This window comes from Ricinus communis, chromosome 6, assembly GCF_019578655.1.
Source record: "Ricinus communis isolate WT05 ecotype wild-type chromosome 6, ASM1957865v1, whole genome shotgun sequence".
In the NCBI taxonomy this organism is placed as follows: domain Eukaryota; kingdom Viridiplantae; phylum Streptophyta; class Magnoliopsida; order Malpighiales; family Euphorbiaceae; genus Ricinus; species Ricinus communis.
The window spans coordinates 29,103,998-29,119,500 of NC_063261.1; the positions used below are offsets into that span (position 1 = coordinate 29,103,998).

Below are 15,503 nucleotides of genomic sequence, written 5' to 3' on the forward strand. Positions count from 1 at the left end.
TGTTTTAACCATTGAGGAAGGATTCTGCACAGAAAGCCCCTCAAAACTGGTTTCAAAGATTTTCCCTCCAGGTTGGTTTTTTAAACCTGGAATATTTCAAAGCCTCGGGCTTATTACCGATCAATCCTTGAGGTTCTGGTTCAGCCAAATTCAAGCATTTCAAAAAAGACAAAGCCCATAAAGACCCTGCATATTCAACATGCACAATCCAAAGAATCCTTCACCCGTCTGATTGGGGTATGGATTTACACTCTCTTCGTTCCTTCCCTACTTCTCTAAAAAGAACCTACCCTTCAAATCTTAACACATCTTTCTCCTATTGGGATTACCAGCAAGCCTGGTTCAATACCTTTCTTATCCAAAACGAAGGAAGAAGCCACTCCTGGCTATTCTACTTCGACACCAATATCCAAACCTCCAAAATCCCTTACTGGTTTAAGCGGTGGTGGAATTACTACGGTAATGCCCCCGAGACTCTTATTCCGAAGTCTTACCCCGCTCAACCTATTCAAAACAAATTACAAACCAAATTCCATGGAAAAGCGTTTTCCCCCGCTTCTCCTTTTCTGTTCAAATTTCTTTTTACCCTGGGTATGTGTATGGTACTTTCACTTCAATCTGCTTCCAGATGGTGAGATTACACTTATCCATCGATTCAAAGTAAAATGGTGGGATAAATTCAACCACCAAGACAAACTGTCCCTAAAAGCCGTTCAAAACTTCTTGACCAAACATAGCTTCTGCCTCCTCCTAAAGAACAAACAACGTTCTTGGCACAAGTCTTTTCTCCTTCCAAAGCTTGTCATAATTTCAAACCGAAGAAGATTTCCTACAACTTATAAAAGCGGTTGTGTCGAGGCGAGATGTCTTCTTCTAAAGGCAAATCCAAAGCCTCATCATCATCCTCTTCCGGTACTAGTCTTTGCATTCGATTTGGATGACCCAGCGGGAGACGATTGTTATGGGATACTCAAAATCTCATAAATATTATCTCCTTCTTTAAAAGCCCATGGGTTAAAAACTAGAAATGGTAGCCCAAGGTTATTTGTGTTGGGCCAAAAAGCCCACACTAAAGCCCAAAGAAAAGAAAAAAGAAAAGGAAAAGAAAAAAGAAAAAGAAAAAGAAAAGTAAAAAAAAAAAAGCAAAAGATTCCTTCAAAGCATGGCCGACAACTTTCTCAAAAGACGGTTGGCATTATCAAAAGACTCCAAAGCATGTGAAGCATCTCCACAAGACTCCAAAGACAAGTGGAATCATTTCTTCTCCACTAAGCAAAGCATCCAAAGCCCGTGACAAGTATCCAAAGCTCCAAGACCTCTATATATGAGGAGTCCTCCTTCTTCATCCCGAGAATTTAGAATTCGGTAAAACATAGAAGAGAGAAAGAAAGAAAGCTCTTCCGAGTCTAATTCTCACGGAAGAAATTAGAGTGAAAGAGTGAGTGAGAGAGAGAAATCTTGTAACTCCTCTTGTAAGTCTATATTCTTCTTGTTTCAAAGTTTTACAAAGTTGTATGTTTGTTTAAAGCTTTCAAAGTTGTTTATATGTTTATGTTCAAAGCCTGTTATTATCAATAAAGCATTCAAAGTTTATCTTCTTTATTTATCTTCTTCTTCTTTCCCCATCATCAAGCGTATGCTCTGTGCTTGCCTCGTAAGAGGATCCCGCACATCGGAAACTTCTTGATTGTTTACATTCAAATTTATTTCGGATCTATAAGTTTATAGGTGGAAAAGCGGATTCTGCAAGAGCATCTAAAGTGTATTATAGACATTCTTTCTTACAGTGTATTATATAATAACTAATTAAACTTAAATACATTTTCATTCATAAAATAGTTATAATATCCATGCTTTGCATGGATAATATCTTATGATTAAATATTAAATTTATAAGTTTGTAATTAAGATAATTATATAAAATAATTAATAATATAGTCTTATAAATTTTTTAATTAAATGTGTATTTCAATTAAAAAATTATTTTACTAAATTAATTGAGTTCATTTAGGTTAATATAGATAAAGAGTTTTGGGTGAATATAATTGGGATTAAATTATATTGTTAGTATTAATTTTTTTTTATAATTATCCATATTTTTATGATCATTAATTTAGTATTATAAGAATTAAAAAAAATTATTTATTTAAACTTTTAAGAGTATTTTTCAAGGTGACAAGCTATCTAATTTTCTCTCTACTCTTACTTCATTATATATATATATATCATAATAAAGATAAAAATATAAAAAAAAATAGATAAATTTACTAAAAAAGCCTCGTGATTAGTGTTGTTGAATTTGGTTAATATTTTCCTAATTTAGTATAATTTATTAAGAAATATAATAGACGTAAGTGTATTTAGTGATAAAATTTATGTAGAAATAAAATACTAAAAGTCTATAAAATATTTATATTAAAGGTGAACTCTTAATTGTTAAAGAAAAAGATGTAACATTGTCTTTTCACTTTTGTCTGAATTTTAATCAATTTAGTCTTTTATTAATTTCGTATAATTTAATAAAAAATGTAATAGATGTAAGTATATAGTGATAAAATTTGTATAAAAAATACTAAAAGATTAAAAAACATTTATATTAAAGGTATTAAACTCTTAATTGTTAAAGAAAAAGATGTAATGGACGACTACATCAATAATAATATATATAAAAGTACAAAGAGGGGGAAGAATGTGCAAATTAACAAAAAAGACTTCATAATTGGTGTTGTTAAAATTGGTCAATTTAGTTCTTTACTAATTTAGTATAATTTATTAAAAAATATAATTAATGTAAGTATTAGTGATAAAATTTGTATAAAAATAGGACATTAAGAGATTATATAATATTTATATTAAAGGTATTGAATTTTTAATTGTTAAATAAAAGGATGTATTGGGCGGCTACATCAATAGTAATATCTAATATCTTTTTAGTCCTTAATTTTATTGTCTTTTTTCACTTTGGTCTGAAATTTGGTCAATTTAGTCTTTACAAATTTAATACAATTTAATAAAAAATATAATAGATATAAGTACATAGTGATAAAATTTGTATATAAATATGACATTTAGATATTATAAGACATTTATATTAAAGGTATTAAACTCTTAATTATTAAACATTTATAAATATGCATGAATTCTTTATATCAATTTTACTTTTTTTTTTTTGTTTGTTTTAGGTTTTTATATAATTAAATAATTTTGTTGATATTTGATTGTTGTTTGGTTGATTTTTAAGATATATGAAAAAGTGTCTTTCATTTCTTTTTTTGAATTGTTAATTACATGTTCAAGGCAATTTAGAATATTAGAAATTAATTTTTTTGTTGAAAAACTATCTTTAAGTTCATTAAATTATTATTTATATGTTGAAGAAGATTTAAAATATTAGAAATTAGTTTTTTTATTGAAAAATTATTTTTTAGTGTTTAAATTTATCTTGTTTTGTGCTTGATTATAGTTTTTTTTATTTTTTTTGTTGGTGCGAAAATAATTGAAAATATAAAGTATTCCAAGACAAATAGCAGTTAAAACATCTCACCACGGTAAGTTTAGAAGATATCAAGAGTATCTTTAGTCAACTAAAAATATTGGCTAATTGAAAAAAAATATATATATATATTGATAATATAGACTATAATTTTTTAAATTAAAAATAAATGAGTAAAGAAAAAAATATGAGAAAAAAATGCCAAAAGAATTACTTTCTCCATGACAATATCTGTGGCACTAACAAAAGCACTTGAAATGGAAATGTTAGCATTGGGAAAAAACACATGAAATGAAATTGAAAAACTAAAAGCGTGTTTTTGCAAAAAAAAAAAAAAAAAAAATCAGCTTAAAAGGGGATTTGTGTGAGTTTTTTCTTTATGGAGGAAAAAATGTTATTAACTTGCCAAAAAAAGGTGATTTGTGTAAACGCTAATTTTTTAGACAAATTGTGTAGAAACCCCAAATTAAAACAAGTTCGTCCACACATTTTAATAGTAATGAAAGAGGTTGGGCGAGCGAGTTTTCTAGGCCCCTGGCCTGCTGCCTGAAGAAGCTTCGCACAAACAGGTTAGGCTTCACGCGCTGGCTTGCTGGACCTGCGAGAAAAACCACTCAAGGGAGGTCGCCCGGCATGCCTATGCAATGAAGAGAGTCTTGCAACAGACGCTGGATGAATTGCGGCATAGCTTCACTTGCAGAGCCTAGCGTCTAGTTATTTCCTTTTTTCACTTGTGTTCTTTTACCAATTGAACAATTACACAACTGCCACCATGTTGAATTACAAAGAGGGAACTCTCTGGATCGGTGCACAATGAAACAAGTTGTGCATATAATTCGGCATCGGATAAGGACCTGCAACCCTATTCAGTCAGTGTCAAGCAGAACACAAAATGCACAGAAGGATACATAAATATAAATATATTACATTTGTGGAAAAAAAAAAAAAAGAAGGGTTTCATGACAGGTATTTGGAGTTTAAAACTGTATACAAAGTTTTAGATAGCACCTAGCTATGAAGTGTCCAAAGGATAAAAGATATCAGCAAAGTTTTGCACAGAATTTCCTCTCAACAGTGACTCCCCCCCTTGTCTTCTTTGATCCACATGAAGAACGCCAGATAATTTCACCACTAGCAAGTTAGTACGTCAATGGCTGGCAAAGCTAGGAACGAGGGATCCTCAGAAATTGTTGTGGCTGGGAGCAGAAAGGTGGATATTCCCTCTACATTCACAGTTGTATACAGCTACCTATCATCAGCTTTAACAGGAGCATTTTCAAGGTCTTGAATATCTTTCTTGCTCTTCAATGAAATCCACTTCTTGGTGTTAAAGTCCAGTTTGTCCAAGTCCTCTGCAATTCCAATGTACCCATGTAAAAGGCGCTCCTCTAACTTGCCCCCATGCTCACCTTCTTCCAAGCTGTTGCTGCTGTTGGATGTTTTTTGCTCAAATTCTTCTCTCCCACGTTGATTTTCAGCAAAATATTTAGCAAGTCTCTCTGCAATTCCAAGTCCAGTGAAAGTTCCCAAAAACTTTACTAACATAACACTTTGGTCAGCTGGTTTACCTAGGCATACTTTGATTTTCCCCCCAACAAAACCTTTACCTATGATCATCCACAACCATAGAATAAGATGGAATTAGTGATGAACAAATTTAGTCCAGCATAGCAGTAAAATCCCAAAATCTTGCAAGCATCTCCAATATATATTCATCCTGAACACTGCAACTGATTTAAATACTGAATAAAATTCCAAAATACAAGGCTATATACTTGCATCTTCCCCATGTATATATATATATATATATTTTTTTTTTCAAGAGACTGACTGTGCCCCATTACAGGCATTTCGCACTTGAACCACAACTGTATTAAAAGCTGAACAATCAGGTGTTACTTACCTCTCAGAAAACCTTCAACCCCTTCAATAGGTACAACTGTTTGTTGTTCTGGATTGTTGTTTGACATAGAAATGTTGTGGATGATAACAAGTGGAGGCCAGAGCATCAAATCCTCCTTCTGAGCCCAAGCTTCTTCATCAGACAAGACATCAGGAACCCATGTTGTAGTGTCACAAGGAACGTATGTATTCCACCCCATTAAAACACAAATTGCTTTGTGAAGACCTAAATGTCGTGCTCTCAACCCAACCTTGTGAGACATGAAGGCATGCGTTACTAAGCGTTGTGTGTCCAAGAAATCCTTCGATGCGCTGTGAAAGAACAGATACTTAAACAATCAAAAGTTGGGGCGAAGATATATCGATAGCAATACCAAAAGGAACTTGATGAATATCACGCCATCTACATGCATAAAGTAGGGCATAGACATCAATAGGATTGATATTCTGCTCTTACAATTATTAAAAAATCAGGAGCATATAAAAATCAAAGATTACCACAATGTCAAAAAACACAAGGTGCTACCATAATTATGACCTGCCTATAATAATTGTCTAACTGTATACTAGATCCACCACATACCTCCAGTCTAACTTTTGTCATTTGCTTCTCCCAGCTGCATAATGACATCTTAGCAACAAAATTATACATGCTCTAACATTTGCCGTAATTTGATCTTTCTGCGAATCAAAGGTTAAAACCTATACTGCAAGGTCTAGCTACTCATAGATATCATAACAATGAAACTACATATGGTAGATATCTAAGAAGAAACCCAAATTTCAAAAAAATTCCTCTGTTTCCTACAAGCTAGTCCAAAGGAACAAAGGACCCAACTCCAATGCAAATTAGTTATAACAAATCCTACATCATGGTGGAGTACCATTTGTTCCATGATAATTATAAACAGTCATTTGTACCTATAATAACTCTGGAACCCTATACACAAGTAACCAATGTAGAACAGAGATATCTTTATTACTGCAGTTTCAGTTTCACCAATGAGTATTAATAATATTTCCAATGCTAAGGCATAGCGCAAACTATATATAACCAAGATTTTCTGTTATACACATCCTCAATGACTAGAGAGTACAAAATGAATCCTTTGCCAAAAGAGTCAACCTGATCAACAACCTCTCAACAAGTTATAGTAATATCTACCCAATAAATAGTTAAACAGAAGATTGATGAACACAATCATCAAAAGTGATTTGAAGCATAATTTGAAGTTAAAGAAGATCTTCAAAATTTCATCAGCATCTCGTTTATCTGTAAGTTGGAGTTTTCCAAAAGCTCTTGCTCCAGCATACATAATTAATAGCATAAAACCATCCACCACCGAACTTGCAACCACAAGTAGGCAGAAAAGAAACCCAGAGGAACTCAACAAACAAATCTCCAGATCAATAAATGCGCCACCTGTTGCTGCTGTTAAGAGTAAAACTAGGAACCCCTGAACCAAAACATGAAAATGTGTTCCATTCTTAAAAGCATATCACAGTATAGAAAACAGACCTTCTGCGACACACAATGCAGAACAAGCTGCCTGCTTTTCCTTGCTCCTTGTATCTTCTTCGAACGGCCGAGTTCAAATTTAACTTTTTAGAATACTCCAAAAAGGCTTCATGAACCAATTGCTTAAATTTGTCAGAGTCCTCAGATAGCTCAGATTCCGCCATATTTACCCAATCTTCCGATGGATCATCATCATTTGCCTGCTCATCCTCATTATACTCGTCATTTCTTCTCCAAGTTTTATGTTTTCGGTAAGCACCAGTTCTTTTATCAGTCTGGTTTGAATGGCACCAGGTTAAAGAACCAGATTTTGGATGACCCTTTGTATATTTAACACTTGGTTTATAATATCTAATTGAATGCTTTCTTGAATGTGCCAAAGCATCTTGAGATGATAACCAGTCTTCAGATGCAAAAAAATCTCCATGATGATCTTGACCAACATATGTACTCTTAGCCTTTCTGAATGCAGTGTGGTCAGACCTTTGAGTCCTAGATGGATGTAAAACACTTGCATTTTCATCAATCCATTCCTCACCACTTTCATATGCAGCCTCATATTGTTGTGGTGCATACTGGTTTCTCGACACTCTGTACCTGCTTTTGGGCACCTTATCTGGTTGATCATATATTGCAAGTTCCTCGTCTATTCTTGCTCTTTTGCCAGAAATTTTATGCATCTCCAAGTCATACTCGGATATATCTGGATCTTGTAGTCTTTCTTTCTGAAACTGTGGACCTGCATCTCTTCCAAACCCATAATCTGATCTCAAATGTGAGATTTGATGATTCTGCAATGCACCCAAATAAGATGCTTCATTATCTCTTGAATCTCTCCTTCCAAATTCAGACTGAGTATATCCAGAACCCATATATTCCCTAATATTCTTAGGTGTATATAATATTCTACCTGTGTCAAGGTTCTCTGTAGCTGCCCACTTGTGTATATTTTGTTCCCAGACGGTGCTATTTCTTATGTTTTTATAAGAATCCTCCATGGGATCAACCTTATCTAAAACAGAGTGCATGACACTTGCTCTTGACAATTCTCTATACTCGTAATCTGCTTGAGCTTGATCATGATCTAACCAAGACCGTGGGCGCACCATTCTGTGTAAGTCAGCAGATGGACAGACATTATCATCATTCACTTTAGTGTAAGAGAAATCATCATGTTCTGTTCTGTTTGGGCTATAGGTCCCAGGCGGATAACCTGTCATAACTCTCTTACCAGTTTCAAGGTCTCTCATTTCTAGGCCTGGACTTTCATCATATGCATTAATATTTATAGGTTCCGTGAATTTCATAATGTTCCTTGGATAATCACCAGAAGCAGACAGGGGCATACCTTCCCTAGAAGAACCCAAAAACTCACTCCTTGATACACCTGAAGATGTGCCAGGAAAATGTTTAAAATGAGTGCTCCCAAAACCTTTAGAGTGAGAAGCTGGCTTAATGGTGTATGATTCATCCCTTGAGAAACATACAGGGTTTTCCCCTTCTTTATAAAATTCCCTTACTGGTATCTTATCTGGAGATATAGGCTCCTGATACCTAAGTTTCTCATGCTCAAGCTGGCTGACATCCATTCGTCGCAATGGCAGTTGCAGATGATCACCAGTTTTCCCATAATCTGAAGTAAGAATGAAATCTGGAGGCACCCGATGGGAACCCCTCATAATCACGTCTTCCATAGGCATTGATTTCTGCCCCATCGTGACATGCCCATCAATTCCCAGAGTCCTGTTGTCACTATAATCCTTCTCTTTACTCATTCTAGAATACACGCCATGATGATCATACCCATAAACATGCTTTAGTCTATTAGTTTTACCGATATCATAGTCAATATCATTAGCATAGTCATATTTCCTATGCACCATACCCTCATCAAAGTGAGGCTTTCTGTGCTCCGGTATAAAAGAGGGTGAACCAGAATGAAGCTTTTCAGTCCTTCGGGCACCCAGATGCCAACTATAGTCCCTCCTCTCAATTGAACCACTTCTTCCCTCTCTCATTAATACCCTTCTAGACCCATCAATCTTACTACGAGGACTCAAACTCCTATGCTGCATGTGTGGGGACCGATCCACAGCATCACGACGAGATACAGGATATGAGTCATGACCACCTACTGCTTCATATTTATGTTGATTACGTATCTTTGAAGACGGAGATAGTTTCACATAATCATCATGTCTTCTAGAAGATTGCATTTTTTTTTTTCTTCAATGGACAGAAAGATATCTAATTCAATCAATTGAGAAATCTAGCTACCTATCAATCAATCTATCTCTCGACATATATATAAAGTTTGTTATATCAAAATTCAGTCAAGATAGTGAAAACCCTAAAATGGCTAACCCAGTAAAGAATATAAATTGTGAACCTTACATAACACTCTAATACAAATCAAAACAAAACCCAAAGAGGAATTATGAATTCCATAAGAGAGCAATAGAGATCAGATCAGATCAAACCTTTGATGGTGGCTGCGAATTGAGAGAACCCATAATCGATTTGATTGATCCGTATCAGTAAATTTTTACTTTTCAATTGGGATTTGTGGATTGATCAGAAATTTGTCTGCAGTTGATATGCAGCAGAGAAGAGAGTGTAGAAATTTTGCTTTGCACAAGAGAAGATCGAAAGACGTTTTTGTGTTTTGGGTTTGGACTTTTGGTTTGTTTTCTCCAATAAACTTCGGGACTGTGCAACACTTGATTCATTTATTAAAGAGATTTTTCTATTTGGATTGGACTAAGTGGCGCGTGGTGCTGGGTAGTTTAATTCGTTATGTAACGACCGGCAAATTTTAACACCGACTTATTAAATGATATGATATAACTACTTACACGAGTTGGGTTTGGGATAAATATGTCTTGTGATATAACAAAATTGAATTTAAACAAGTTGACGAACTTAATCTAGTTGCACGTGAATTAACATCACTTTTTAGTAATAAAAAGAAGAGAAACATCCTAATAACAAAAATTATAGACAATTAGCTAAAAGCATATAGAAATAGCAATGGAGCGAGTTAGGACGGTTTGGCATTTCCCATTCTCGCTTCTCGCTTTGTAAAAAATCGGACAAGTATGGAGTAGAAAGTATTTCTTTTAAGCGGAATTGGGTCAAATTCCAATAACACCTACTATATTTATTTTATATATATATTTATACTAAAAATATATTTTTATTATATGTATTTAATATTTTAACTATATTAAATATATTGAAGCAATAAAATTTAGATGTAAATATTATTTAATATATATTTTTTTAAAAATATGTCTATTTATTTATATTTTATAAATAAAATATATAAAATGTATATATAAATATTTTAGATACAGTTTAGTGTGAGTTATGGAGTGAGGACGGAATGGAATGGTTTAAACACATTCCTGTCCCGTCACTAGCAGCGGGATGGGGATTTCTGTCTCATTTAGATCACTTTTGAGTTTACCTACGGATATGGGACAAATTGTCATATCTAATAAGAGAGTTGATTCTATGTGGCCAAGCTACAACCACAGCATCTTATTGAAACAGTTCTATAATACTAGCAGGCGGAGAAAGCAGAATCCAGTGACCATAATCAAACTTCATTATCTCTGAAGCCAAGAAGTCTGCAGTATCATTCCTCTCGTGATACACACGATTAACTCGAACAATCCAATCTCTACTCAACAAAGAAGCACATGCAATCACCAAATTATTGTAACCAGTATTAAAGATAATCAGAGATGTGTTTATATTTGTTGAAGAAGGTTTGTTACATTTTTTTTAGACTACTGTTAGTCTTTAAACAGAAAAGCAAACGATTTTTGTTAGATTATTACCGTTAGAAGCTTATCTCAATAAAAAAGTGACAAGTGTCAAATTCCTCTGTATTAAAACAATCACCTGTAACATATGAAAGGTAATGAGAATTTTCTCAATTAGTTTCCTCTATAATCTACTTTCATTTCCTCTGCAATCTTCTTCTTCAATGTACTCTTCAAATCGTGATATGGTATCAGAGCAGAACTCTAAAAAATCTTAGCAAAAATTTCTTATTCTTTTGATTCATTATTACTGATTTCTTATCAATTTTTACACATTTGATATTCTGATCTTGATTTCTTTTAAGAAATTCTTCTTAAAGCCCTAATTTTTCTGTAAACATGTCGTATTCAAACTTGGAATAAAAAAATATGTCCAATTCTTATTACTTGCATCTAAGCAAAAATCCATCATTAATCTTAGTCTTACAATTAATGAATCGACAGAATTATCATTCTTGGTATCGTTCCATGAGAATATGTCTCTTATCGAAGAATGAACTGAAGTTTGTAGATGGTAGCATACTGGTTCTAGCTAAAGAAGATTCAATTTTTCCAGTTTAGGAACGTTGTAATACAATGGTGCTTTCTTGGATCTTAAGGTCTTTATCTCCATCAATTGCACAAAGTATCTTATGGATTGACAATGCAATGGATGTTTGGAAGGATCTTTATAATAGATTTTCTCAAGGTAACGCTTTAAGAATTTCAGACTTACAAGAAGAAATTTTTGCTTTTAAACAGAATAATCTATCTGTTACAGATTATTTTACTCAATTGAAAATTCTTTGGGATGAATATCTTAACCTTAGAATGGTGCCTGTTTGTTCTTGTAATCCACAATGTCATTGTGATGCTTTAAAGATTGTTAAAGATCATCAAGAAGGTGATTATGTTATTAGATTTTTAAAAGGTCTAAATGAAGGTTTTACTGTTATCAAAACTCAAGTGCTGATGTTAGATCCTTTACCTAAGATTAATAAGGCGTTTTCCCTTGCTTTACAACATGAAGGACAATTAAGTTTAGGAATGGTTGTTTCATAAACCAACGAGTCATCTATATTTGTAGCTCAAGCAAATATTTCTTATAAACCTTATAGACCTCCTCCTATGAATTCTTCTGCTAACAAATCTTATAGACCTCCTATGAATTCTTTTGGTGGTTCAAATAATACTAGATTTCGTCCTCAGGGAGGACAAAAAAGATTTTATACTACATCAAACAATGGTAAACCTATTTGTAGTTATTGTGGAATGTCAGGACATATTGTAGATATATGTTTCAAAAAATATAGATCTCCACCTGGTTATAAGTCTAAATATAGGCCACAGACTTGTGTTAATCAAGTTGGAGAATTAGTAACAATTGAGGATCATGAAAATGCTTATTCCTTTGAACAAGAACAAGGTTATGACAGTAATGATGTTTATGGAGTTAATGAATCTACTGGTTAATGATAAAGTCAAAAATGATCATCAAGTTAATGTTTTATCCAATACATCTTCACGAGTGATTACACAAGAGCAATATTCACAGCTTATGACTTTATTACAACAAAATAAGGTTGCTTCAAACTCTGCTGCTTCATCTAAAATCAATACTGTATCTACCAATTTTGCTGATGGGCTAGAAGAGACAGGTACACAATTCTTTTCTTATTTTTATTTTAACAAATTTATTGCATGTTCATATGTTAAGAGGCCAACTAAAATGATTTGGATAATAAATTCAGGTATAACTAATCATATAGTATGTTCTTTTGGATGCTTTTACTTCTTATAAATCAATGCATAACTTTTTTGTTACTTTGCCAAATTTTCAAAAAGTTGCAGTCACACATATAGGAATTATTAAATTTAGTAATGATTTGATTCTTAATGATGTGTTATTTGTGCCTGATTTTTCATTAAATTTAGTTTCTATAAGCAAGTTAACTGCTCAATATGATTATTGCTTTATACTTCATAAAAATATTTGCATTATACAGGATCCTATCAAATGGAAGATGATTGGATTAGCTAAATAAGTTCAACGACTTTATCATCTTGATAAAGCTCAATTTGATACTTCTGTTTTAGTTTCAGATGTTTTTGTTTTGTGTTCTGTTGATTCTGCTATGATTCATTCTGTCAATGCTGACAGTATTTGGCACTTTCATTTAGGTCGCTTAGCTAATTCTAGATTGAAATGTTTACAATCTATTGAATCATCAATAAAAGTTCCTATTGAAAAATATTGTAAGACTTGTCATTTAGCAAAAGAAAAGAAAAATCCTTTTCCTTTAAGCAAATCTGTTGTAAATAAATGTTTTGAACTTGTGCGTATAGATATTTGGGGACCAGCCAGGACACAGTCTCTATATGGTCATAGATATTTCTTGATAATAGTTGATGATAAAAATAGATATACTTGGTTATTTTTAATGAAATCTAAAAGTGATACTAGGCCTATAATACAAAACTTTTGTAATTTTGTGGAAACAAAGTTTGATAGCAATATAAAATGTATTAGGACAGATAATGGTGTTGAGTTTGCTATGCCTTGTTTCTTTCAATCAAAAGGAATTATTCACCAAACTACATGTGTTTATACCCCTGAGCAGAATTCAGTGGTAGAAAAAAAACATCTACGTATTCTTAATGTTGCTAGAGCTCTTTGATAGGTCACAAATAGTTATATTTATTGTGTTTAATTTCCTTGCGATTTGGTTGAATAATGTACTTAATTGTGGAAATTATATTTATTCTGACTTAGGTGATGAAATATCAAGGATGGAGCAAAATCCAGTCTAAAGACATGTTTTAAGTCATCATTTTATCAAAAACCAAGTCTTTTGGAGGAAGTGAAGAAATCTGCACAAAAGATCACTGTCGACAAGGCGTGACCACGCCTTACAGCCCATAAGCTCCGCAGAAATTTGTGCAGAAGACTACTGTCAACAAGGCGTGACCACGCCTTGCATCCAAATGAGCTGCTAAAAGATGCGAATGAGAGCTTCGAAATTTTCAGAGTTTTCATTGTAGTGGACCTATCCCTAGTTAATCTCCTCTATTTTTGGAAGTGTTGGATTAATAGAACTTTCTTCCATGTATTTAGGGTTTTAATTTATTTAGATCACTTTTAATCTTATCCTTTCTTGTAGGGATAAGATTAAATAGGAAGCTTATTTCTTTTTGATAAGGATTCTATTAGGGTTTAGAGTTTTACTTCCTATATAAGGACGGCTGGAAGTACCTTTAAAAAGGGATATTCTTATTCTTCTTCTATTCTCTACAATTCTTGTGAATTCTTACTCCACCATGAGTGGCTAAGTTCTTAGTTTCTAATTCAAGAGTGAATGAATTCCAATTGTGATTTTGTGAGGCTTTGTGCTTAACAGAATTCTTCTTTAATTCAAGTATTCTTTATTTCTTGTTCTTATTATTTATGAATTATTCATATTGATTGAACTGACGACTCAACTTTGATATTGATTTTTCTATTGCTAAACTTTGAGTTTATGATCCGTAATTGTCATGAACGATTGACACAAGTAGCAAGGAGCTGGCTCATGTATGTGTGATTACGGCTTATTCGAATTACATAGCTTGCATGATAGGCTCTAGAAAAATAAAGGAACAAGGTTATTTCAATTGCAGTTATCTCAATTAAATTAATGTTGGTTTAGTCATTCTCATTATTCTTAATGCTATCATTAAGTTGATATGGAACGCTATCGTGCCTAGTTGACTAATGATAAGTCTTGATTTGGATGTTGGGTTTGAGTCAATTGTATTAGGAGAATTACACTTATTGCGGCTTTTTCGAATAAGTAGATTAAGTACTTGAATAGAAGAATTGATATTTTAGCCTATGATCATGATTACAATTGGATGGAATTAGCACTCTTGAATTGGAAATTTGTTAAGATTGATTTTTATTTACTTTAATATTCAGTCTTCATTATTTTCTACTTATTTACAATTTTGATTCAAACATTCAAAATCCCCCCTTTTATTTTACTTTGAGAAGCTATTCATATTGGTTCCTTTGGGATTCGACCTGGTTTCACTATTTCTACAAGTTAGTTTAGGAAAATCAGTAATTTATTTTGAAGGGCTTCGACAACCCATTCAAAATTTGGCACCGTTGTCGGGGAACCTATTTTAGTTTCTCATTGATTAATTTATTTGTTTATGACTCGTTCTTCTCAAGATATTGATTTGCAGTTTAATCCTAAAATTGAGAAGACAGCGCGTCGATTAAGGAAGGAGACTAAGCAAAGAAAAAGTTGTCTCATAGAGGAGTTGGAGATAGATTTGGCTATTGGTGACACGTCTATCTTTCAAGAAGTTCTGAGAAAACATGGCTAGTAGACTCTCAAAGAGCTAGCTGCACCGGATTTAAATCAACAACCTTTATGCATTACATTTCCTAATATTGCAGTTGATTTTGAATTAAAATCTGGTTTAATTCACTTACTCCCTTCTTTTCATGGATGTGCAAGCGAAGATCCTCATAAACACTTGAAAGAATTTCATATTGTATGCTTCGGAATGAAGCCACATGGTGTGACTGAAGAGCAAATAAATCTTAGAGCTTTTCCATTTTCTTTGAAGGATAAAGCAAAAGATTGGCTCTATTATCTACCCTCCGGTTCAATAACAACATGGAATGAGATGAAAAGATTGTTCTTAGATAAGTTCTTCCCTGCAACAAGAGATGCCAACATCAGAAAAGAAATTTATGGCATAACACAGTTCACTGGAGAAACATTGTATG

At 33.1% G+C, this 15,503-nt stretch overlaps 2 protein-coding genes across 2 annotated transcripts; one reads left to right on the plus strand and one right to left on the minus strand.

The window, feature by feature from the left end:
* Positions 1–4,369: 4,369 nt before the first annotated feature.
* On the minus strand, positions 4,370–9,701 carry LOC8275963. The gene is made up of 3 exons (XM_002531971.4): positions 6,915–9,701; positions 5,397–5,707; positions 4,370–5,100 (listed from the first exon to the last, which is right to left on the minus strand). The coding sequence occupies exons 1-3, from the start codon at positions 9,128–9,130 to the stop codon at positions 4,739–4,741; spliced, it is 2,889 nt and encodes a 962-aa protein (XP_002532017.1). The 5' UTR covers positions 9,131–9,701; the 3' UTR covers positions 4,370–4,738.
* Positions 9,702–11,320: 1,619 nt separating this feature from the next.
* LOC8275961 lies at positions 11,321–12,196 on the plus strand. Its single transcript, XM_015727115.1, has 2 exons — positions 11,321–11,627; positions 11,811–12,196. The coding sequence occupies exons 1-2, from the start codon at positions 11,321–11,323 to the stop codon at positions 12,194–12,196; spliced, it is 693 nt and encodes a 230-aa protein (XP_015582601.1).
* Positions 12,197–15,503: the final 3,307 nt, after the last annotated feature.